Source organism: Choloepus didactylus, chromosome 15, assembly GCF_015220235.1.
Source record: "Choloepus didactylus isolate mChoDid1 chromosome 15, mChoDid1.pri, whole genome shotgun sequence".
NCBI classification, from domain to species: Eukaryota; Metazoa; Chordata; class Mammalia; order Pilosa; family Megalonychidae; genus Choloepus; species Choloepus didactylus.
Window position 1 is genome coordinate 20,788,642 of NC_051321.1, and position 23,500 is coordinate 20,812,141.

Genomic DNA, 23,500 nt, shown 5'->3' on the forward strand with positions numbered 1-23,500 from the left:
ACACTCCAGTGCAGAAATCCCTCCTAGAGCGTGTTCCCAGATGGTCATCTAGCCCCGGCATGAACCGTTCACTGACAGGAGACCTCACTCCTTCACAAGACAAGATGTTTCATTGTTGGGCAGAGCAAGTCTGCTTTACATGGGCTCAAAATTAGCTTCCCTGAATTTGCTCACAGCCCTGTTGTTGTCTGAAGTAATGGTATAAAGTCTCTTCTTCTTTCAAATGAGTGTCCTTCAGCACATCCTTAAGGCAGAGCATGGTGCACTGGGGGGAACACAGAACTGCACTGGAGCCAAGGGACTGGGATTTGAGATGTAGCTCTGCCTCTGACTTGATGACTGTAGCCACTTGGCCCCTTCAGGCTTGGGCTTCACCATGAGTATAAAAATACATAAAAACAAAGGCAATGAAAAATTTGTCTTGTATCACTGCAAATATCAAATAAAAAAAATGTAAGCTGTATGTTTTATAACTGAAAAGCAGTCTACAAATGTAAGTTGCTATAATAGTAGATACTTTAAAATTTGAACAATTTTTCTGTCAAGTAAAACATACGTTCTATCTCTGAAGTTAAGGTACATGAGTGTTGCCAAATAACTATTTTAATGATGGTAAATGAGTGTTCTTCAATGCCACCTATGAGTTACTTGCTTCAGTGATTTAGTGAGTCAGAAATGCAAGCCACGCGAGATGGCACAGGTAACAATGCGCTGATGCTCTTAGACATCTGACAAAACATATGGAACACAGGATTTGCAGTCAGAAGGTCCGGGTTGGAATATACCATTTACTATGGAGGTTACTTTGAACAAGTTAGCTAACCTTGGTTTCCTCACACATAAAAGGAGAGAAAATTAGACCAATCTTATATGTGCCAGTATAACAATAAAAATTTCCTCACACATAAAAGGAGGGAAAATTAGACCAATCTTATATGTGCCAGTATAAGAATAAAATACATGTTAAGTACCAAATATTACATGTTTGTGGACTCCAACTTCAGAGCATTTTTGCACCATTATCTTTTTTTGTTTGTTTTAATCACTGAAAACTCATTTGAAAAGTGCATTTTATTCTCTCTAAAGAAAATACAGCTTACCTGAACTCTACCTGGACAGAGTTCCAACTCTATCGTTAATTCTCTCTGTGACCCACATATTTTACCTCTTATCTTCCCTGGTTTCCTAATTTTTAAAATGAGTTAATTGGACAGGCTGATCCTTAAGCCCTTTTCTAGGGATGATTCTCAGACCACCAATATCCATATCTCTAACCAAACTGAAAAACAAGCTGCAGAAGTAAACTGCTTTCTGAAAACAATTCAGTTATTCCATAACCCAATGCAATACTATTGTAAAAACAATGTCTTCAATTTGTAAATTTGTTTGAAAATTACCCACTTTAGGAAGATACATCTGTTTCTAACTCAGTTCTGCTAACCACATTCCTGATCATTTAAAAGGGGAGGTGACAGAATTTTTAAAAACTCAATAGAAAAAGACTTTTCTCCAAAGAAGATATACAGAGGACCAATAAGCACATGAAAAGATACTCAACATCATTAGCTTTTAGGGAAATGCAAACCAAATCCTCATATCCCTGAGGATGGCTATAATAAAAAAAGAAAGTCGATAACAAAATTTTGGCAAGGATGTAGAGAAATTAGAATGCTTGTACATTGCTGGTGGGAATGTAAAATAGTACAGCTGCTTTGAAAAACAGTTTGTCAGTTCTTCCAAATGTTAATTAAGCACAGAGTTACTGTATGATCCAGTAATTCCACTTCTAGGTATATACCCAAGAGAAATGAAAATATGCATCTATGCAAAAACCTGTACATGAATGTTCATGGAAGCATTATTCACAATAGCCAAAAAGTAGAAACAACCCAAGTGTCCATCAACTGACAATGGATAAATAAAATGTGGTATATCCATACAATAGAAAATTATTCGGCCACAAAAAGGAATGAAGTGCTGACACTTACTACAACACTGATGAATCTTGAAAACATGAAGCTAAGTGAAAGAAGCTAGTCACAAATGATAACATGTAGTATGATGCCATTTATATGAAATGTCCAGAATAGGCCAATCTTTAGAGATAGAAAGTAGATTAGTGGTTGCCTAGGGCTGGAGGGATTGGGGAAAATGGGGAGTAACTGCTAATGGGTACCAGGTTTCTTTTTTTGGGTGCTGGAAATGTTCTAAAATTGATTGTAGTGACGGTTGCACAACTCAGTGAAGTAAAAGCATTGAATTGTACAATTTAAATGGGTGAATTGTGTGGTATATGAATTATATCTCAATAAAACTATTAAAACAACTCAATAGAAACACATAATCATTAAATTATAAGGATCAAGGATCAATTCAATTTAAATAAAAGTGTAAAGAACATGTGTGTTGGTAACAATAGCATTTTATGTGGATAATTGCTTTATATAATCAATTGCTTTAAATCCATTTTTGCATTTGGATCATTTTTCAAGGAGGAGCTGAAATTTAAGGAAGTAAAACTGAATAAACAAAGCTAGTGCAGCAAACAAAATATATTTCTTTTATTTTACTATCTAGGATTGACTCAGCGGAGTAAAATGCCATTTAAAAGAAGAATGACAAAGTTTGAATGAGAAAATGTATTTCATCATGGAAGATAAAAGTCTTTCCTTCTCTACAGTGAATACAGGTAATTTCAGAAGCAGCAGCTCCTAATTATTCACTGTTGAAAAGCTAAAAAAAGGTTCATATTGGAAACAGTGACCTCCAGTTTGCTCTGTGAATGAAGGCAGACGCAAATTCTCATTTTCTTAGAATCCTGGTTGATAACTGAGTTGGGAAAAGCATGCATTTCTTCATTACAGTGCAGTCGACTGTTCATTTAAATAACAATAACCTGCACAGAAGTCACAAAAGCATTATCTAGCAATTCCACTGTGTTGAAATGCATTATTAGTACTAACAATGCCAAATAGAGTAAATAAATGACTGTCTTCTTATTTTCAGCATTATTCCTGATTACTTAGCTTTATGAAAGGGGAGCATTATTATTAGTGGTACATTCAACACCTTGGTCAACACTATTTGCTTGAATAACTCTTGAACTGGAAGGGATTTAAAAATAGAGCTATACTCTTTTCTAGGTTATCCAAAGGGGAAAATACCATCCAATTCAGTGCTTATGTACCATATATTTTTAACAGAAAATATTTGAAGAACTCAACTGCTGTTCACTATATGCATGTAAAACCTGGAATTAAAGCCCTCATTAAGGAGAGCATGCTAGCAATAGCATGTATTAAAACATGTAAAATTTATATCAGTAGTTTATATCAGAAGATTTCTTACCCAAGAACATGCTGAGGTTCAGTTTTTAAAGTTTCTTGAGCTCAAGGTTTGGGTCTTTCTTTTACTTTTTCTCCTTTTACTCTCTGCAACATCCAGTACTCCACCAAAGGCTGCTGACTAACCTGATCACTAGAACACTGTCAATCTACCAGGTGTAGGACAAATAAAAGGAGAGCTTTGAAATGGTTCACTCCTGAGTCTCTAGAGCACTTGCCTGTGGTTATAGAAAGGCCTCTTAGTGAAAGACCCGAGCAACATTTGGCTTTAACAACGCCTGACCAAAGTATAGTTTCTTGAAGATAGGGCAATGGGTTATATACTTGTAATTTTAAGGAGAACAGCAACACGTGGGGATTGACTTTCATTAATGGGGTTGTGTGTGTGTGTGTGTGTGTGTGTGTACTGAAGACTTGGATTTGGTTGTGGGAAGGGGGCAAGGAAGGTTGAGGGCAACACCACGAGTGAATTGATATTTACCTAATTGAATGGAGCACGTGACTGGAAGGAAAGGTTCTTAGGGGTGTGTGTGGCAGATTGTATTGTTCCAAAATAGTTGCAACAATATTTTCTGTTGCACATGATCTTCTACAATCTTGCCACCTCCGCATCAACAGGTGGAGTCTATATTCTATGTGCCTGTTCGATGAATAGAATGCAGCAGAAGTGACACTGTGACTTCCTAGGCTGGGTTGGAAAAGGCCATGCGGCTTCTGCTTTTCTTTCTCTTGGAACATGTGTCTTCAGTGCCCTGAGCTGTCAAGCCTGAGGCTGCCATGCTGGAAAGAAGCCGAATCCAGCTATCCTGTCAGGGATAGGCCCTGAGACTAACGGAGAGATGCCCAGGCAGTCCCCACCTACAACTGGATCTTGACTCCCGTCTTTGATAGCAACTCATGAGAAACCCTGAGGCAGGACAGCCAACACCCAGTCAGGATGCTCCCAAATTCCTGGCCTAGGGAAATCAAGGGAGAAAATGATTGTTGTTTTAAGCCACTACATTAAAAAGAAAAGTTTATTATGGTAACATATATACAATACAAAATTTCCTATTGTAAACATTTTCATGTGTACGGTTCAGTGATTACCAAAACTTTTCTTTTTTTTTAATTAGAGAAGTTGCAGGTTTACAGAAAAAGCATGCAAAAAATAGAGTTCCCATATACCTCCAACCCTCCACACACACAGTTTTCCCTATTATTAACCCTGCATTAGTGTGGTACCTGTGTTACAACTGATGAAGCAAGATCATATAATTACACCATTAACTATAGTCCATAATTTACATAGGGTTCACTGTGTGAGGTGCAGCCCTGTGGTTTTTATAGAATTTTTATTTTAGTAACATACATGCAATTCAAATATATAATTCAAATATATAATTTTAACCACATTCAAATATACAATTCAGTGATATTGATTACATTCACAAAGTTGTGCTACCATCATCACCATCTGCTAGCAAAACTTTTCCATCACTCCAACTCTGTATAACGGATTATGTAATGCTGTACCTGGATAATGAAACCCTGTATCCATTAACCAATAACTCCTCTCTGTCCCCAGCCCCTGGTAACCTGTAACCTACTTTCTGACTTTCTGCCTCTACATAGTTAAGCCACTGCATTTGGGGGTGATTTGTTCCACAGCAACAGATAATGGGAAGAGGAGGAAAGGAAACCTGAAATGGAGACTCACAAGCAGTAACAGCATCTGGGGCCAAGTCTTCCAAACCATGCTGAAAAAAGTAATGGGTAAACTAGAGGAAGGGGTAGCAACAGACAAGACGGAGTTTAACAAAGGATTGTGAATATTGAATTTCTATATAATTTTCTTCTTCTTACTTTCTAGGGTATTAGAATAGCTAGAAGGAAAGAATGAAGTGGTGGAACTGTAACCCACAGCATTCTTTGAAATTTGTTCTATAGCAACTTGTTAAATTGTAATTTGAAAGTTATCACCTTTTTGTATATATGTTATATTTTACAATAAGGAAATAACTGAAACTATGGTATTGCAACCCATAACATTTTTGGAAATTTCCTATATAACTACTTGTTAAATCATACTTTGAAAGATATTATCTTTTTGTATCTATATTATATTTCACAATAAGGAAATAACTGAAACTGTGGAACTGTAACCCATAACATTCTTTGAAATTTGCTCTCTAACTACTTGTTAAATTGCACATGGAAAGCTGTCATTTCTATGTACATATGTTATATTCTACAATAAAAAAAATGATAAAAAATAAGTAATGGGTAAAGAGTCCTTCTAGATCAACGAGTAATGCCCCACTTCAGTTATGAGCTTTTTACTCCTCAGGAGTGCGTCAGCGTCCCCTCAGTGGAAACTCCAGATTGTCCACACAGAGAGGCTAAATGGCAGCAAGGGGTGCTACGGAACTTGTCATGAAGCTGCCTTCTGCAGTGAGCACGGCACTCTTACCGTGACGACATGTCTGCTTGGGGTGGGTCTGGAAGTGGTGGGGATGAGGGGCTCGTGGGATGGGTGGGGAAGCTATAGCCTCTCTAAGGTACCACGGGATCACACCTTGCCTTCTTTGCTCGAGTAAACAGAACAATTTGTAGCTCCTGAGCACAGCATATTGTTAATGCCTCCATAACCCCTGGTCACCCTTCTCCTGGTGAACTTACACTTAGTCTTCATCAAAACTCAGGCCAGGGTCACCCACTCCAAGAAGCCCAACAAGGCTAAGCACTCCTATGTACCTCTGTTGGTACAGTATATTTAAATTTATAATAAACTTTTTGTTCATGTAAGCTTTCTCACTAGACTGTAAATATAGGGAGATCAGATATTTGTATCTTCACTACCTAAGACCTGCTTTGTCACAACAACTGATGTTAATAAATGTTTGTGAAATGGAAATGAACATGTAAAGACAATTGGCTTCAAAGAAAAATTTGATGACAGTGTCTTCATGCATTTCACACGACCCTTGTCCTTCTCTGATCTCAACTGGAAATCTCTCTCTGTCCCATAAACTCCCAGAACACTCCAGTGGAATTTCCTTCATCAGTCTTCCCCTCAACTCTGACCCTCACCCTCCATACCTTCTACACTGGGCCCATGTCTTCTACCTTGGTCCATACATACGCTTTCCTGTGATGGCGGGTTCCTGGGCTGATTCCATCCCCAGTGCTGAGAACAGCAGTTTACACACTCAGAGGAGGTTTGTCAAAGCCATGTACCTTCCCAGTCTCAGTACACTTACAAAGTAGTTACTGACTTGGGTTTAGCAACTCGGTCTCTCACGGGTCTGCATATACCCACTAGTGTTACGTATGTTCAACAGGTGATATTGAGATGCAGTCAAATGATCTGATAACCTGCCAGTGTCCTCAGAAGCTTCCTGTGCCCTGAAGTAGGTCATCTCCAGGAGCAGTTCTTTTTCATCTACCGAGCAGGTGTGTGTCATCAAATAAGTATCAGCCAGGAACAAACATCTGGCAAGGAGAGAGAAGTACAAGGCTCACCGACTACAGTTCTGGATGGAAAGCATGAGATGTCTTTTGCTTAATATATGGAAAACGAATCTTAACACCAAGCTGAATATTTTAATATTTGTGAGGCTAGCTGGGCTTACTTGGGATTATTGCCACCACCCTTCTCCCTTTTTCAGTGTCTAAATCATTCATTGGTGCTATCTTCCTTCTTTCTTGCTGGAAGATTCAGAAGATATTAAAATTCAATAATTTGTGATTTTTCATTTTTGTAAGATTTGAGAGAATTTAGTTATATTGTACAACTTGCTTTTGAATATCTTTGATCCTCAAAATATTTTTGATCTTGCCCTGTCAATATATGCCAAATTACCGGGTATTACTGGATTCAAGTGTTAAAAAATAACATTATGACTGTGGCTTATCCCTGACTCCAAAGTTATGAGTACAACTTAAAAGAGGAAATATTTGGACCCAAATGCTGATATGTTTTGGTTTCAATTTTATGTATATTATTTATAACTCCTAAGGTCAAATATAATTCTCAGAGAACCATGAAGACAATGTATATCATATGAGATTGAAAAGGTGGACTCATAAATATTTTAAAATGAATTTTTTAGACTACCACAATTTTTTACTCATATGAAGGTTATCCACTAATAAAATAGTGGATTTTATTATATCAGTGTTTTCTAAACCCAGACACTTAGGTACCATCTTCCCGACTTTACCACACCTGAGCTCGTCCTGAAGAGTATTTATTTAATTGCTTTCTTTATTTCAACTTCAAGTTGATGTTTTAAAGGAAAAAAGCACATCCTCCCAAACAATAATATCAGCAAAATCATGGGTTTCCTGGCTACTTAAATTTATTCTTTTGGAAAAAAATTGGTTTAAAATAAGAGCTGCGTAGCTCAGAAGAGGTGTGACAAGTGGTTGTCCTTTCATTTGAAAAAATATTTATTAAGCATTTACTAAGTGCCAAGCTCTCTTGCAGGTTTTGGGTTTATCACAGGGAGCAAAACAAAATTCCTGCTTTCACGGAACTTACATTCTACAGCAGGAGATAAAATAAACAAACAAGTATATAATATAATTCCAGGTGCTGTGAAGAAAAATAAAGCAGGGGAAAGGCATACAGTGATGAGGGGGTATCTGGGCAGAGATCCAACACAGCACAGAGAACAGTGGGCTGTTTCGAGCGGCTGCAGCAATGGGCCTAGAGTTCATAATATTACCTGCCTCCACTTCCCCTCTTCTCACAAAACTCAGCTATGCCTCCAAGATGAAGTCTTGGTATGATTTATCTTGCTCAGACTGCTTTCCCAGTAGTGGAGATTAGTGTCTCTCAGGGGCTGAAAGTTTTCCCTGGGGAGCGCGTTGCTGGTTGAGGCTGGCCTGGATGGGGTCGCAATGGGGAGACCTGGAGCACCAGGGAGGATCAAGAGTGCTGGGGAGGAGAAGGAAGCCCAGCAGGGAGATGCTGAGCACCTAAAGCCATGTGGGAAAGCCCCGAAGGCCTCCTTTCCTATTTTGCCTGTGGTCTTTGCACGGGAATCTCCATATACCGCAAGGAAAGGACTCTGTATGCAAACCTTGGCACACGCACCCAGGTTGTTCAGAACTAATGCAGTATTGTCCCCCCATGTACAGTGAGGGGAGCTGGTAAATATGCTCCTCAAAAGCATATTTAATACACTTTAAAAAAATTGGATTCTTAAATTAACTGACAACCTCATCGATAACCTAAATGAAACTTATTAAGAGAAGCATAGTCTGACTTGTAAAGGCTTTTTTCTTTGATCGCACACAGTTCCTTCTGTCCCTCGGAGGTGCACAGCGTGGTGAGAGCCCTGCTGGTACCAGAGGCCTGACAAGGTGAGCTGGGCTCCTCGGCCTCCTGGCGGGAGCGGCTGCAATCCTGGCTCTGAGGCTGGAGCGGTGTGTGACTTTGAGCAAGTTATAGAACTTTTCTAGCCTTAGTTTCTCCTCATCTGTAAAAAGAAAATGATAATGCTTCCCTTATAGGTTTGCTCCGAGGGTTACATGAAACTAAATGAGAAAATAATTCCAGAACACTTGGTATGAACTGTGCACGTGCTAAGTGCCTTTTAAAATAAATGGCAACTAAGATGACAACAACATGGCAATAATGATGATTAAGAAATCAAATGCTAGGCTCTTCCGTTCTAAAACCAGAAGAAACGCTGTGGCTTTTAAATCCCTGAAAAAGGATCATAATGAAAGTTTGTAAGATACTATAGGTATTCTTTGGCAGCACAGCAGCTAGGTGGAGAGAAATTAGGGAGGGAGGGGTATCCCTGGACCACGGGCCCAGCCTCAAATCTAAGAGGCCCAGGATGGGATAGGCAGGGGGAGCCATGCCAGGTGGTCTCAGGTAGACTCAGAAACTCAGAAAGAGGGTTCCAAAAGCTAGGATAGAGGTTCTGTGTGGGGAACTGGAGACGTCACCAGGAATCAGGAGACCGGAAGTCAGTGGAATTCGTCCCTTGCATCTGGGACTGGCTTTGAAGGTCTCCCTTTGTTAGGAGCAGTTTTTGCCCCATTGAATTTTAAAGTTGCTTAACATCTGCCACCCCAAATTTAAAAACAACAACAGGGCAGCACACTCGGACAGTCTGCATCCATTAAATCTGCATATAGCACCAAGGAATGTTATATAATCAAATTCCCTTGAAACTGCACCAGTCTCCACTAGCAACAGAAGTGAATCAGTTCACATGTTTGGGGGTGGGGAGTGGGGGCGGGAAGGTGGTGCAAAGTGACATGCAAGTGGAAAACTGGGGGTGGGGGGACAACTCTGTCCTGATGAACAATTTCCTTAACAGCGCATAAGGTGCACAGAAGCACAGCTTCTTTAGGAAGGGGAAAAAAATTGCATGAAGTAAGATCTGCACTGACAGGGCCTCTAAACCTCAAAGGTAGAAAGTTTTTCTCTCAGTAAGCAAAGCCATGTCTGGTCCTAAAAACAGTACATTTGTTAAACTGAAAATGCTTCAAATTACTCCTTGGTAAGGGCTATTCTGTACAGTCTGATGATTTGGGATTTCATCAAATTAATGACAGTAGATATGCCTTAAAATTATGATAAAATATTTGAAAAGTTTTAAAAATGAGGCTATTCATTAACTCATTGATTTTTCTACAGATTGGGAGGCTGAATTTAAATGATACCCAAAAATATAACTAGGTGTGCTCAAAGAGAGAAGCACTGGTTGTGAGTCTTTAAATGGAATGCAGTAGTTTAAAATGCTATTATTATTCAGATTTTCTGAGAACTTTAAAACTGCCCATTAAATGAAAATCTAATAATTGGCCCTACTGAATTGTGACATTTTGTAACCTGCTCTGAAACGCAGAAAATTGTGGAGGGAAAGTTCTTTTAAGGCAGAATTCAATTTGCAATGTAATATTATTCCAGAAGCCAAGGTCCTCCATGCACACATGCACAAAAGAACAACAATGCAGACTGACTAACCAAGCTGAGGAAGACTCTGGAAATCAGAGCTAAGGACTGTGACTCAAGACTCTCCAAGGTAAGTTATGTTACTGATCTTAAACAAGATGAAGAAGCAATAGCACGAGCTACTTGGAACCAACTTGGAACTGGCGTCTCTCTGGACATTGCTTCAAAATATAACCAAGAGACGTTATGCCATGTTACAACTCCAAACTACAATTCCATCTACAATTTCCAAACTCCTTTGCAATAGCACTAAAGAAATACAATCTGAAGACATTAACTGGGGGGATCAGTGGTTTCTCATGGGCCTGTGTTTACCATGCTCCTTCTATGCATAGGCAACTCTGTCGAGTGCTTTTTAGGATCTGAATGAGAGATATATGCCCTGCTCTCAAGGCACTTACTAGGGAGAATGAGACAAGTACTGAAATAACTGAAATATAAGGCATACTAGATATGGCCAATGGAAGGAGGATAGTCGAAGCAATCAGGAGCCCTCTTGGAGGGATCTGGAATATGTGATCTCTCCTTCCCTTGAGGACACTACGAGGAAACGTGGTTTTGAAAGATGAGGAGGATTTTCATGGGGGAGATAAGAAAATACATGTCCAGGCAAGAGGACTAGCGTGAGCAAGATAACAGCAGGAGGCTCCTCTGGGGAGGAGGCTGGAATGCAGGTCAAGGAGGGCAGCGTGGCCGGCCAGGGAGGGAAGCGGAGGCTGCAGAGGGGGCTGAGGGTCAGCAGCAGCTGCCCAAGGCACCCAGGGTACGGTTCTATCTGAAGACAGAGACTTCTGGGGGCACTGGGAAACAGGGCAATAATCTCCACCCATACATTCTTTACCTATGAAGAAACAGGGCTTCAACTTTTTGTTCCTTTCCTAAAGTGTTTCTCAGCAAAACAACCAGCCACTGAAAGAAAAGGAGGATCAAAAGGGAACCAATTACTGGGAAGAAGTGGTGACTAAAAGGAAATGAAAGCAGAGAATAATCTGGAGGTAAAAAGAAAGAACAGTAAGCTAAGGAAAAATATACACCGGAGAGAAGATGGTCTAATGAGGAACACGCAGGAAGGAGCAAAGTGGGAGGACAGAGGCCTCTCTTGCCACCTAAGTCCTAAGAAAACCTACCACAGAAATGGGAGGGCAAGAAAGCGTGGGATCAGAAAGCCACTGGGGACCATGAGGACAGCAGAAACTTGCTAGCTATAGATGTCTACTCATAAGCTAAGAATTGCTCTTTGCAATTCTATGAGAGAAACTGCAACTACTAAATATCCTTTTAGGAGGATATTTAAGTCAAGGCGAGATGCTCATAGCAAACTGCTAAGTGGGAAAGGCCACGTGACCCTCTACCCTTTTTTTAAAAAAAAATATAACTAGCATTTATTGGTGTATTTGGTCATAAAAAATGAGATGGCCGAATGGTGGAAATATTTGCAATATGCCTTGTCAAGCATAAGTTTCTTCAATTCTTATGTGGCATAGTTGGTGACTTTTCTGTCAAAAATACTGTTTAATGTTTCAATTATTATGCAGAACACATCCTTTTGGAAGTATCTCTAATAAGAATGATTAAAACCAAGAACCTTGCCAAAGATGTACCTGGCATGCTTAAAACCTTAGAGATATATGTTTCTACATTATCACTTTTAGGAAAACAGACCTGTATGTAAGGAACACACAAAGCCTTACTTGAAAAACAAAACAAAAGAAAACTGCAGTATCATCCCAAATATTCCCAAGCTTACATTAGCTCTTGTAATCAATGTAGCTTGTTTACATAGGCTGGTTCCTCCATTTATACAAACATGCCCATGAATAAGCTATGAATACTGTACATTAGTGTGTGGTAGAGTCCCAATCTTCTACAAAATGCAAATGTTTCAAGACTATTTTATATTTCAATAGGCCCACAGTAATACACATACCCTAGAGAATTATTATATTTGCTAACAGTGGAAGGATGGGACTGTTTATAGGAAACAGAAGAAACAAGTCTTCATGTTTAACTTCTTGAATGTTATCAGGATAGAATTGTCTCACAGAAAAGAAGGAAAAAAACCCTGCTTTCTTTGGGGGTAAAGAATGTTATCAGCCTTTTACCTAAATAAACTTCACTGGGAGCAGGGGTGAAAAAGTTGGCTGTATACAATAAAGTGCAGTCGAGACCGGAGCTGCTAAGTTTGGTTTGATGCTTTGCAGCTGAAGGAAGAAGAAAACTAAAAGGCAATCATGTGAACCAAACAGACTTTTACAGTTTATAAGCCAATCTCCAACAATTCCAGCAGATGCTTATATTCTTAGTGTTAAAATATATCACTACCAAGTTAGGACAATTACTCTAAAAATTCTATTCAAAGTAACTATAAAGCACAGACAGGTTTCTAAAACACAAAATGTCAATAAAATTCAATTATTTGTATGAGACTATGCATAGAAAAAGTGGGAAGAATGCATACTAAATTGTAACAATGGCTCAATGCATGATGAGGCTTAAAGGGAGTTTTATTTTGTTCTCTACACCGTTTTGAATTTTCAAGGTATTCAACTATAAATATGGAATTTATATCTTAAAATATTTAGATTCTATTTTTTTAAATTACAGATAGTTCAGCAAACTCGCCATTTTTCTGTATAAGAAAACTACTGACAATGTAACAAAAGCAAAATACTCTGAAGCCAATTTAAGAAAAGGGAACAGGCAACATGACAAACAGCGTGTGGAAAGTATACATGAAGGAAACTTCTACCGTTATAAAGAAATGTTATTGGGCCCCTGGTCTGCTTTTGGGGTTAAAGAGCAGATTTGGGATTTGGTGCTGCATTACAGGTGGGAGTGAACGTAGGGCATCCTGCAAATACACGAAGGAGGAAGAAGGAGTAGATTGGTAGCAAACGTCCAGGTTTCTTGAGTGCATGCAAATCGAGCGGAAAAGGCCGTATGTATTACGGCATGCGGAGGTCTAGGCGAACTGCAGGAGAAAAGCCCCCAACCAAAATCCTTCCACGAAGACAAATCTACGGGCAATAGCTTTGTCTCTGTCCTTCTTAATTAAAGATTATTTTCCTTTAATTTAGTCTGAGAGGCAAAGTATTGCAAGTCCAGAGACCAAAGTAGGTGACACTTACTAAGAACTCTCCACCATCTGAAACAGGCATGGATGGCATAGGCACAACACTTATTTAATTAGAGCACATTGATTAACTTAATCCCAAGGAACCACTGTCTTCTGCTACCGCTAATTTTGTTTTTGAAGTTGAATGAAATAAAGTAGCTGAAGAGTAATGAAATGTGTCCAGTCCCTTTATCCCCATGGCTATGAAGACTGTTTGCCCTCCACTTCTGAGGTTTTCTAAGAAGACGTTGGAAAAACTTTCAGACAACTCAAAGGCATGTTCTCAGGAGGTGGTGACTTCACACCAAAAACCCTAATATGAACGAGCCTGTTAGCAGCACTTTACCCAACAATGCATGTAAGAGAAGAGTGTAATCTGCAATTATTTTCAAATATTTGCTAAGAGACTGGAGATGTTCTGTTGAAAACTTGTTATGGAAATAAATGCTAGGCTCTATTTGTGATTACCTGCCTAACAGGAAAAATAGTAGATAGGAGATCAAGGAATATGAAGCCCAGGTTATTCTTCTTCTTCTTTTTTTTTTTTTTTTTTATTAAATTCAGTTTTATTGAAATACATTCACACACCATACAATCATCCATGGTATACAATCCACTGTCCACAATATGATAACATAGTTATGTGTTCATCACCACAATCTATCTCTGAACATTTTCCTTACATCAGAAAGAACCAGAACAGGAATAAAAAATAAAAGTGAAAAAAGAACACCCAAATCATCCCCCCATCCCACCCCTTTTGTTCTTTAGTTTTTATCCCCATTTTTCTACTCATCCATACACTAGATAAAGGGGGTGTGATCCACAAGGTCTTCACAATGACACTGTCACCCCTTGTAATCTACATTATTACATAACTGTCTTCAGGAGTCCAGACTGCTGCGCTGGAGTTTGGTAGTTTCAGGTATTTAAATTCTTACTAGTGGTGGTTTTAAAACTTAAAAAAGAGAAAAGAAAAAAATCAGAGAAAACTTTTTTCAAACAAATGATTACAGACATGCCCAGCAGGTGGCCAGATAATGGTGGAGTTGCTAGAGAGGAAGCCCTGCCTACCTGGTCTCTTCCTCCTTCTTGACAACCTTTAGCAGGTGGGCAAAATTTTAGGGTCCCTTGAACACAATTTGAGAATCACAACTTTACAGCATCCCAGAGGGGGGGCGGGGTATAGTGTGTTGGTCATTCAACACATTCTGATCCCACTGAGCAGATTTCTTTGACCTGCAAGGGCTGGAAAGTTAAGAACTAAATTGCCATGATTCCTTTTTGCAACCAGGGTTCCAGAAGTGGCCCAGGTTCTGCCAAGCAGATGCCTTTGTGAGACTTGGAAAGTGGATGTAAGCAGTGTGAGGCAGCTACACAGGAGGAGATGGGCACCTGGTCGGTATGCAAGTGTGTGCGTGTGTGTGTGTGTGTGTGTGTGTGTGCGCGCGCGCGCGTGTGTGAGTGTAGGGTGCGCTAAGGGACTGAATGAGAGGTTGCATTTGGTTCTTCGGACCAGCTCTGGAGTCTAGTTCCTGTCCTCATGGGTTCCATATGGGGTAAGACAGCAGCAGTGGGATCTCTCAGAACATTCCAGTTGGTCTCTTCTCCTGTTTCTCTTACTTATGGTGTGTGGCTCTCCCAAAGATTCTATTAGCTACTCTAATAAACCTCTTTCTGCATAAATTAGAGTGGATTCTACCACCCTAATCTAAGAATCTTGACCAAAATAGCATGTAAAAATAGACTGCAATTATCTCTTTACCTCATTGGCAGTACTGGCAGTATCACCCCCATCTTTGTAGCCCTACTTAATCTAGCACCGCTTCTAACATGCAGGAAAATCTGAACGAATATTAGTTGTCACACTTCTATAGGCCATAGTATTATGCTATTCTAATTTTAACATTATCCAACTAATTATTAGATAGTGTGTGAGACAAAGTCTAAATAACATAGGTATCAAAACCTGAATAAACAAGGTGTTGTGATTTTTAACTATGCTTGTTTATCTGGGTAAACCAAGGCATTAAAAACAAGTCTCAATTTCTTATCATTTTGAAGGGAAGGTGAAACAAATCAAAAGTTATCTTTTGGGGTGTAATATAAAAGACAGGAATGTCAAATTATTATGATGATTAACAGTGAATCTGAATTTGATTACTGGAGAATGACATGCTTAAATTTCTATGTCTTGGTGAAAAAAAATAACAAGAACGAAGAAAAAAAGTGGGTCCTTTATTTAAAAAAATATTGTTGGCATGGTGCAATAAATTTCAGTATCACGTAAGTATTTGATTACTGATAGCACAATTAGTTTCCTTCATTTAGAAGACTATTTGAAAGGAATCCCTTTCCCCCACTTTGTACACAACCTTTATTTCATTTTCTGTAAGTGGTTAGACAAAGGGTCAGACCACAACTTTAAATATTTAAGCTGGTCAATGACAGTCAAGTAGTCAGGAATTTTTCTATTTTATTGTTAAATATGGATTGCCTTAGAGGTAACCTCAAGTACATGGCATGGCTTCCTAATGAGTTATTAGTTATGAAGCTATGAAGTAATTCTGAATTTTAAGTAAGTTTCAGGAATAGACTGGCGTATAACAAATGAAAAGCACTATAATTATGCAATATCATGAGATGTATTAGCCAGTCACACTATGCATATATCAAAAAATACATTAATAAACCTAACATATTAATAAAAAGCTAAGTCTGGCCCTTCAAGACCTCAATACTAATTGGAAAAGATTTTGACAGAACATCTTGAAAAACTTCATTATCAATTTTGGTAAGCAATTTTTCAGCTACCTAGATAATGATTATTTCCTACATTCCACAGTGCATCTATCAAAATCTAAGATCTGAAAAATATCATTAGTGAGGAAGAGTAAAGTAGTTAATGTTCAAATGCCACAATCTGAATTTAAATTTACTGGTGTGATGTAAATGATCTCTACTGATGTTTTCTTTTTCCTGTATCTTAATTATATACTGTCCAAATATTTAAAATATATCATAAATTCACAATTATATATTATACACTATATATATAATGTACCAAATTTCAAATTCTAGCAATATTCTTAAGCTCTTGAATTCTGACCATTTTAACAACTCTTCCCAAGTGTGATGATTTAAAGGATTTCATTCTTAAAGGAAAACATTTCATATCAAGGGCAGATTACCCTCACAATGAAAACAAACACATCAGTAGTAGACATAATTGGTGAAAAGTATAAAAGATAAGATTTTGCCTATAATAGCTCACTCGTGTAATCAAGAAACATATTTAGCCATCTTTTCTTTGTTGTTGTTGGAATTAAAGTCATTGATTTAAAAGAAAAAGAACCAAATTACTATTTCATTTAAAAAGCAAGCCCAGTTAGTTAATACTAGAGAGTACTATAACCGGAATACAGTTTATTAAGGTTAAAAAAGGGCAGCCATGTGACACAGTAATGCCTTTACGTCTTCTTTATTCTCATATTGGATTTGGTTCCATTAAGGTTCCCCTTGAATTGAAAATGCCTACTCTCCATATCATTTTCATAGTTGGCCATAGGCTCTATGTTTGTTGAAGGCTATTACTTTGTGATTACATAGGCTATAACTTTCACCAAAATAGAAGCCTTGCTCAATAAATGAGTGACTTGCCCCAGATCATGACATCAGTTATCAGAAAAGAAGGAAGATACTACATTCCAAGTCGGACTGCTCCCACCCAAATTTCCCCAGGAAAGGAGGCCTTTGCTTCCTGGGTTCTTTTAGCTGGGTCTTGACTCATGGACTTCTGATGTAACTTTTTTCTTTTCTCACTGGAATGAAAACTGAGTTTATCTTACACAGTATCATGCTGCATAGCATCATCTCACACACACAATTACGCTGCAACAATAAAAATTAAGCTCATGAATGATGTCATTCACTAATATCTCTTTCTCTCATACAGCGATACTTGTAACTCACTAGCTGTAGAATTTCCCAAAACAGAGTAATTTGTAATGTAATACTTCTAGAATCTCCAGAGTCATTTCAGCATTAGTTACAAATAAAAGTTGGCTCTCTGCATCTCTTAACCTTGGGAACATGAACCTTTAAGACTCAGAGATCAAATACCAGCACTCCCCTAGGACTGCTGTGCACATCTGCATTTCTGGACATAGGAATTTTTTTGTTCCTAATCAAGTATAATCTCACTTTATAACTTCTTTGGCTCGGTGCTACCTAGATTTCCAGGCAAGGGAAGAAATGAAGGCTGAGGATTTTGTGCTTAGAGGTTTGGAAATTTGGCAAATACTACATTAAAATGTAACTATTTGATCTTAAGCCTCAAAATAGTGAAATTCAGTTGAAATACAAAGAAACCAAAAGGAGGCTCTATATATTCCAAATCTGCACCTGTAGTTTGATGTTGCCAGGTATTTCTATGAACAATTCTGTGTTCAAGGAAAAACAAAATTTCCCTTTGGGATCTTCCAGCTATTCGATGTAATCACTAATTCCTGCTTACATCTACAAGTCAGGCATCCAAGTGTTGCTATTCCTGGCTAATCTTGTTTTGTGTTTAAATGGTCTGATTGTTAGTCTCTGCATCTGGGTCCAAACCAATTTAACATGGAAAGTTAGTTCAAGTATTCCAGTCACCTTTAAGTTATCTTTAAAGACAGCCATAAAGACAGCTTGAGTTATTAATGTACAATGACTGAAAATGCCCTTCTGACTCCCCAAACTCAAGGATATTGTTCTTTATAACATTTCTTGAATATTGACCTTTTAAGGTCCAATCAATGAAAAGGAACTTATTTTCAAATAATTTTGTTTGGCATCCATTAATACTCTTTGGGGCCTCAAAGCCGCAGAATAGAAATGACTCTAATAGTCACATAATCACGAGCACAAGTTACTTGTAAAACTAAATTTCTATGAAGATTGAGCCAGGGCGGCACATTTTATGGTCCTGAATTTCACTAAGGTGGTGGTACAGATTAAATGTGGAGTTAATTTATTAAAGTTTTCATATAATATCCACAACTTTTATTTCTTGTTATGCTTATTCACTTTATGATGTTAACAATGAAAAAAATAATACCAATCACAAAGTATTATAACCAGGAATGATCAGGGGAGGAATATACTTCATCCAAAAATGACTTATACAAATAGCTGCTGTTTGTCTATGATTTATTTATCATTATTGATTGGGAACCAATATGAACAATCGTTAAAAGGATGGGTTTTGTTTAGAAACAGGCTTGAGTGCAAATTCAAGCTCTGCTACTTATTAGTTCTTTGACTCAGGGCAAGTTTATTATGCTTGTTAGGCTTCAGTTTCCTCATCTGTCAAATGGGTTGTTGTGGAGATTAAGATAGATGATTTATGATAAAGTGCCTGGTATAGGGCCTGGCTCATAGTTTGTGCCCAATAAATGGGAGCTATTATTCAATTATAAATTGAATAATTTTTTGATGGGAGGGGTATTTTTGATACTTTCTTGCATATCTTACAGCACTTAGTCCTATACCATGGTAGAAAGAACATTGACCTTGATGCCGGGGATCAGTAGTCAACATCCAACCTCACTACCTACTAGCTATGCAATTTCTAGCCAAGTTTTTAAGATTTCTGGGTTTCAGTTTATGTACGTGTAAAATAAGGATAATATGTTTTGCCTCCTCGCATTCTGGTAGGGATAAAAATAAGATATGGATAAAACACATTTTACAAATTGTAAACAGCATTCTTTAAGTTACTGTCACCAATTTATTCTACTTGAATTAGGGGCTCCTATGTTTGGAGCACTTGCCATGTGTTTTGTAAGTGTTAGGTCAATTAATCCTTACATAACTCAAAAAGGTAGGTACTATCATTATTACCATTTTACAGATGAGGAAACCTAAGCTGGGTCCCAAAACCAAGCAGTCTGGCTCAAAAGCCTAACTCTAAACTGCTACGACACATGGAGTCCTATAACCTTAGGACGAAGAGGCAAGTTTGGTGAATTTGCCAATGGCAGGTCTATGCAGTCAGAGTGAAGTGATGACAGTTACCTTGCCTATGTTGATGGCACAAGGGAAAAAGGAAAAGTGTTGAAACAGTCTTAAGAAAGGCTAGGTCAAACTGTTTCAATTTTTGTGTTTCAGTTTCTGCAACACAAATATCCCATTCTGGTATATGTATTGTCAACTGCACTGAAATCACCAAGTAAGATTTCAGAGGTAAAAAAGGGTCACCTCAATTCTGCATCTGGTCATGAGTAAGACTTTGGAGATTGACAGTTGGGGAAAATACAAATAGACTGGTCAGGGGGGAAACAGGCCATGCTGTGACATACCACCTGCGGAAACACCTGCACAGGCCACAGCTCAGGAGTGTGGCAGAAACAAAGAGCCACAGTAGTGGTCTTCCCCACCAGGACTCTCTTCTCCAGAAGGACAGAAGGACATGAGTGTGGACATCAGCTAGCCAGCAAGAGCTGTGACTTTACTAGGCCCCTAATTTTGACTTAATGCTACTAACCAATGAATGTCTAGAAAAGGAGACACAAGACAATACTCTGCCTGTGTTCAACAATGAGTGCACGAAGGGTGTTGAAGCATGTGTTTAAGCATATGTGAACAAAGAGCATAAAGATGTGTGAGACGGGTGTTAAAACATCAGTTCAAACATGTGTTTAACCATGTGTGAGCAAAAGGGTGTTAAGCCATGTGGTAAAGCAAGTGTTAGAGCATATTCTATTACAAATGTTTCTCATTTGGGAGCTTAAATTATTTTCTGCCTAATCCAGTGTTGCTAAGCAATAGCTCTCTGTTGTCCTAACTTAACACAATAAATTATTAAACTTAAAAAAATTGAAGTTAGGTTTCTTTTTTCCTGTCTTGGCTTCATCAAGAAGAATTTAAATCTACAGTTTTAATAATCATAGTTGTCCCAAACCCTGGGGTAGAGCTCCGTTTGAGGGGAGGTGACAGTCAGAGACCAGGGCAAAGACAGGCTCAATGCAGCAAGACTAAATATACAGTGTTCGGCGGAAGATACGGCAGCATATTTCACACATCTCAAGGTTTGATAAACCACATGGTCTACCAATTCGTGGAGACAATCACCTCCAGGGCACCTTGCCACAGCTCAGATTCTGCTTTTTGTTTTAGATTTAAAAAAATATATATAGAACACACTGCTCTAGAGAACAGGGTTTCTGGGGGTTCTTATTGATAGCAAAATGTGATAGAGATTGAATTTAAGTTTTCTCTGACATTATTTGCTAAATATTTTAGCTTTTGAATCTACGTTGCTGTTAGAAGCTTCCATTCCAAGGGAAATGAATTCCCTCAGCTCAAAATGTAAATATACAATGCTGAATGTTACTTAAAAACAGACTGAAAGTAGAAGAAAATCAGAATGTGCTATTGATGTTATTAAGCCTTCAAAACAAACACACCTATGCTAATATGCAGAAAAAAAAATTCAGGTAGCTATTTTACTTTCTTCTTAGGAAATAAAACTATAAACAAAATAAACCGGTGAACCTATTTAAGTTCATTTATTTATTTGTGGGGAGAGGATATATAAACAACTATTCTTTTTAAAAATAACCAAGACCAGAAGAAAAGCAAAAGACCTACAAGTGTGAATTTGAATTCCATTTCCCACACAGTACTGCTGTACACGGCTTTCTGCCTAGCCAGAATGATTTGTGTATGTGTACTATTTGATTATAACCAGGGAAATACTTTTGATCAGTTTGAATAAAGAAACATTGATGCAACCATTAAAATCAAAATATTGCCTTCCCAATCACCTTTTGCCTCAAGATCGTGGAAATTTTTTTGAACAAAAACTGGCTGGAGGGAAACAAACAATTAAAGTTAGTGTCTTCTGTCCGCCACCCTTGTAGCAAAGGTCATAGAATTTTTGAATACTTCTCTCTGCCTGTTCACGGGTGTCACTTAATGACTTGCTCATGCGGTTCAGCACATACTCAAAAAAACACAATTCCTCAGCAGCAAAAGCCTGGTTTCCGACTGCTGTGACCTGCCTCTGCCGAGTGACACTGACAGAGGGATGATGACTGTTTTTTCTTCTTGGAGACTCAGTTCAAATTAATAAAGCTAAGAAAATACAATTGACTGAGGAAATAACAGGAAAGTTGCTCATAAGCTTTCTTGGGGTAAGAAATGTTAGTTTATGTTTAGTAGTTTTATTTTTTACTAAAACAAATATACTGATCAGCAAATTCATTTTAGCAATCCCATGTTACTTCAAAATTAAGACATTTTATGTTCGATAGTGCAAAAATGAAGTGCACTATCGAAATAGAATATCTAACAGAGTGCAGAAATTTCATTTTCTGTCAATACCAAGTACATCCGTAGTGTGAACTATGAAGCTACTTTACTGAGGTTAGTCTCAAAATGCTTGAAACCAGGCACAGGAATAATACCTACAATAAAAAAAATTATAAAACATCTATAAATTTCACCTTGAAGAAGAGTATGCTTCTGATTCTCCAGAACCAGCTAGAATTATTAGGTCAAGTTAATTGAAGGCCCAAGTCTTCCATCAAACAAGCAGGCAAACACATTCCATGTTACAGAAAACAGAAAAAGATAAAACATCCCCGATAGTGAGAGAGACCTTGAGACAAATACTTCTGAATATCCCTAGATGTGCCCATCTGAATACACAGACATAATCATTTGCCTTAATTACATTTTTCTCTAGTCAACAAAACTCAGTCAACAAAACATTGGAGGCATGTAGAGGGAAGTACTGTTTCTGGGAAAATCCCTCCCTAGAGGACGTTGTATAGTGTTTTATACAGTATAATATGGTACTTAATAAATCTTGCATAACAATCTGCATTTCTAATCATCAAAATTTTCAGAGGGCAGCAAAAATGATTAGAAACATAATTTTAGCCTCTTCTGCATTCTATGTGAAGTGACCATCATCACAGTGAAAGGCTCCTGAAGGAATAAGTTTTTCCAATTTCACAGCCTTGGGCATTTCACTCCAGGCTCTCTGGGTGAGGGGTAATCCCCAGGCAGTGCTTGCCTCCTGCCTGGAGCACTGTGTCTCTCCTGGAAAGAGCCTGTCAAAGTTTCCAGAGTAAGAAGGAACCATCCATAATAAACTGGTGCCATATTTGTGACTACGTGTGTTTAAAGTAAGCTAGAGAACTTTTACAATGTCCTAAATGGAGACTGGGCAAGTGTCTCTTGAGGTTGGCACTGTCTCCTTTTGCACGAACAAAACAATCTCAACAATTATGCGAAAAAGCAACACCAATGCAAAAAAGTCAATATGGCTTTAAAAAATTGTTTTCTTGAAATCTTTTTCCCCTTAAACCCTTAAAAATGTCTTCTAAAGGCTTTAGAAAATTAGATGCTTTTTATAAATCTAAATACTTATGTCGTTCTTCTACTCAATATGCTTCTCACTAATGTTTGTAGAATTAATATAATCAACTCCAAAATTAGAAATGTTGAAATTTTAAATTGCTTTATGTAATTAAACATGAATGCTGCAATTTGAAATAACATTAAATATCATATAAAAATTTAAGGAAGGTACTAGGTTAAGATAAATATTTCTCTGTGTTCCAATCTCTCATTTTGGAAATCAATGGAGAAGCAAATCTCAAAAAAGCTCACATGTTGCATTTTCTATAGATGATTAAAGCAGAACTAATAAGTGAAAGATGGATTTATAACTTTTAGTCAACTTATTTACTTTGGAATATTTTGCTTCCTGAGTCCAACTCAGACTGAATAAGACTGGTTTTTTTTTTTTTTTAAAGACTGAATCATCAAACTTTGTTTAAAGGAAATTAGAAGAAAAAAACTTACCCAAAATAATGAGACTAACTCTGCCAACTGTAAGTATGCTTCCAGAAATTTAGAAAGTTTTCTCCTAAATGTGTGTGTGTGTGTTTTTTTTTTTACCAGATCTTTATTAAAAATGCAAAGAGTTAAATCAGTAAGGTTTATGTAATATAAATCAGTCATAGCTCATCCCTCCCTCCCTGCCTTCCTCCCTTCCAATATTTCCTGAGTGTCCGTTCTGTTCCAGGA

At 37.9% G+C, this 23,500-nt stretch overlaps 1 protein-coding gene across 8 annotated transcripts in view; it reads right to left on the reverse strand.

Annotated features, from left to right (window-relative positions):
- VTI1A (vesicle transport through interaction with t-SNAREs 1A) overlaps positions 1–23,500 on the reverse strand; it is a 411,985-nt gene that overhangs the window by 160,622 nt on the left and 227,863 nt on the right. For 2 of the 8 annotated variants that reach the window (XM_037804913.1, XM_037804914.1), the window contains one exon: positions 5,514–6,818. The exons of the other annotated variants lie outside the window; for them this stretch is intronic. In XM_037804913.1, the coding sequence (XP_037660841.1) occupies positions 6,608–6,818 (211 nt within the window). In that variant the 3' untranslated portion in view covers positions 5,514–6,607. Of the gene's footprint in view, positions 1–5,513; positions 6,819–23,500 lie in introns of those variants that run through there. 8 annotated transcript variants of the gene reach the window in all.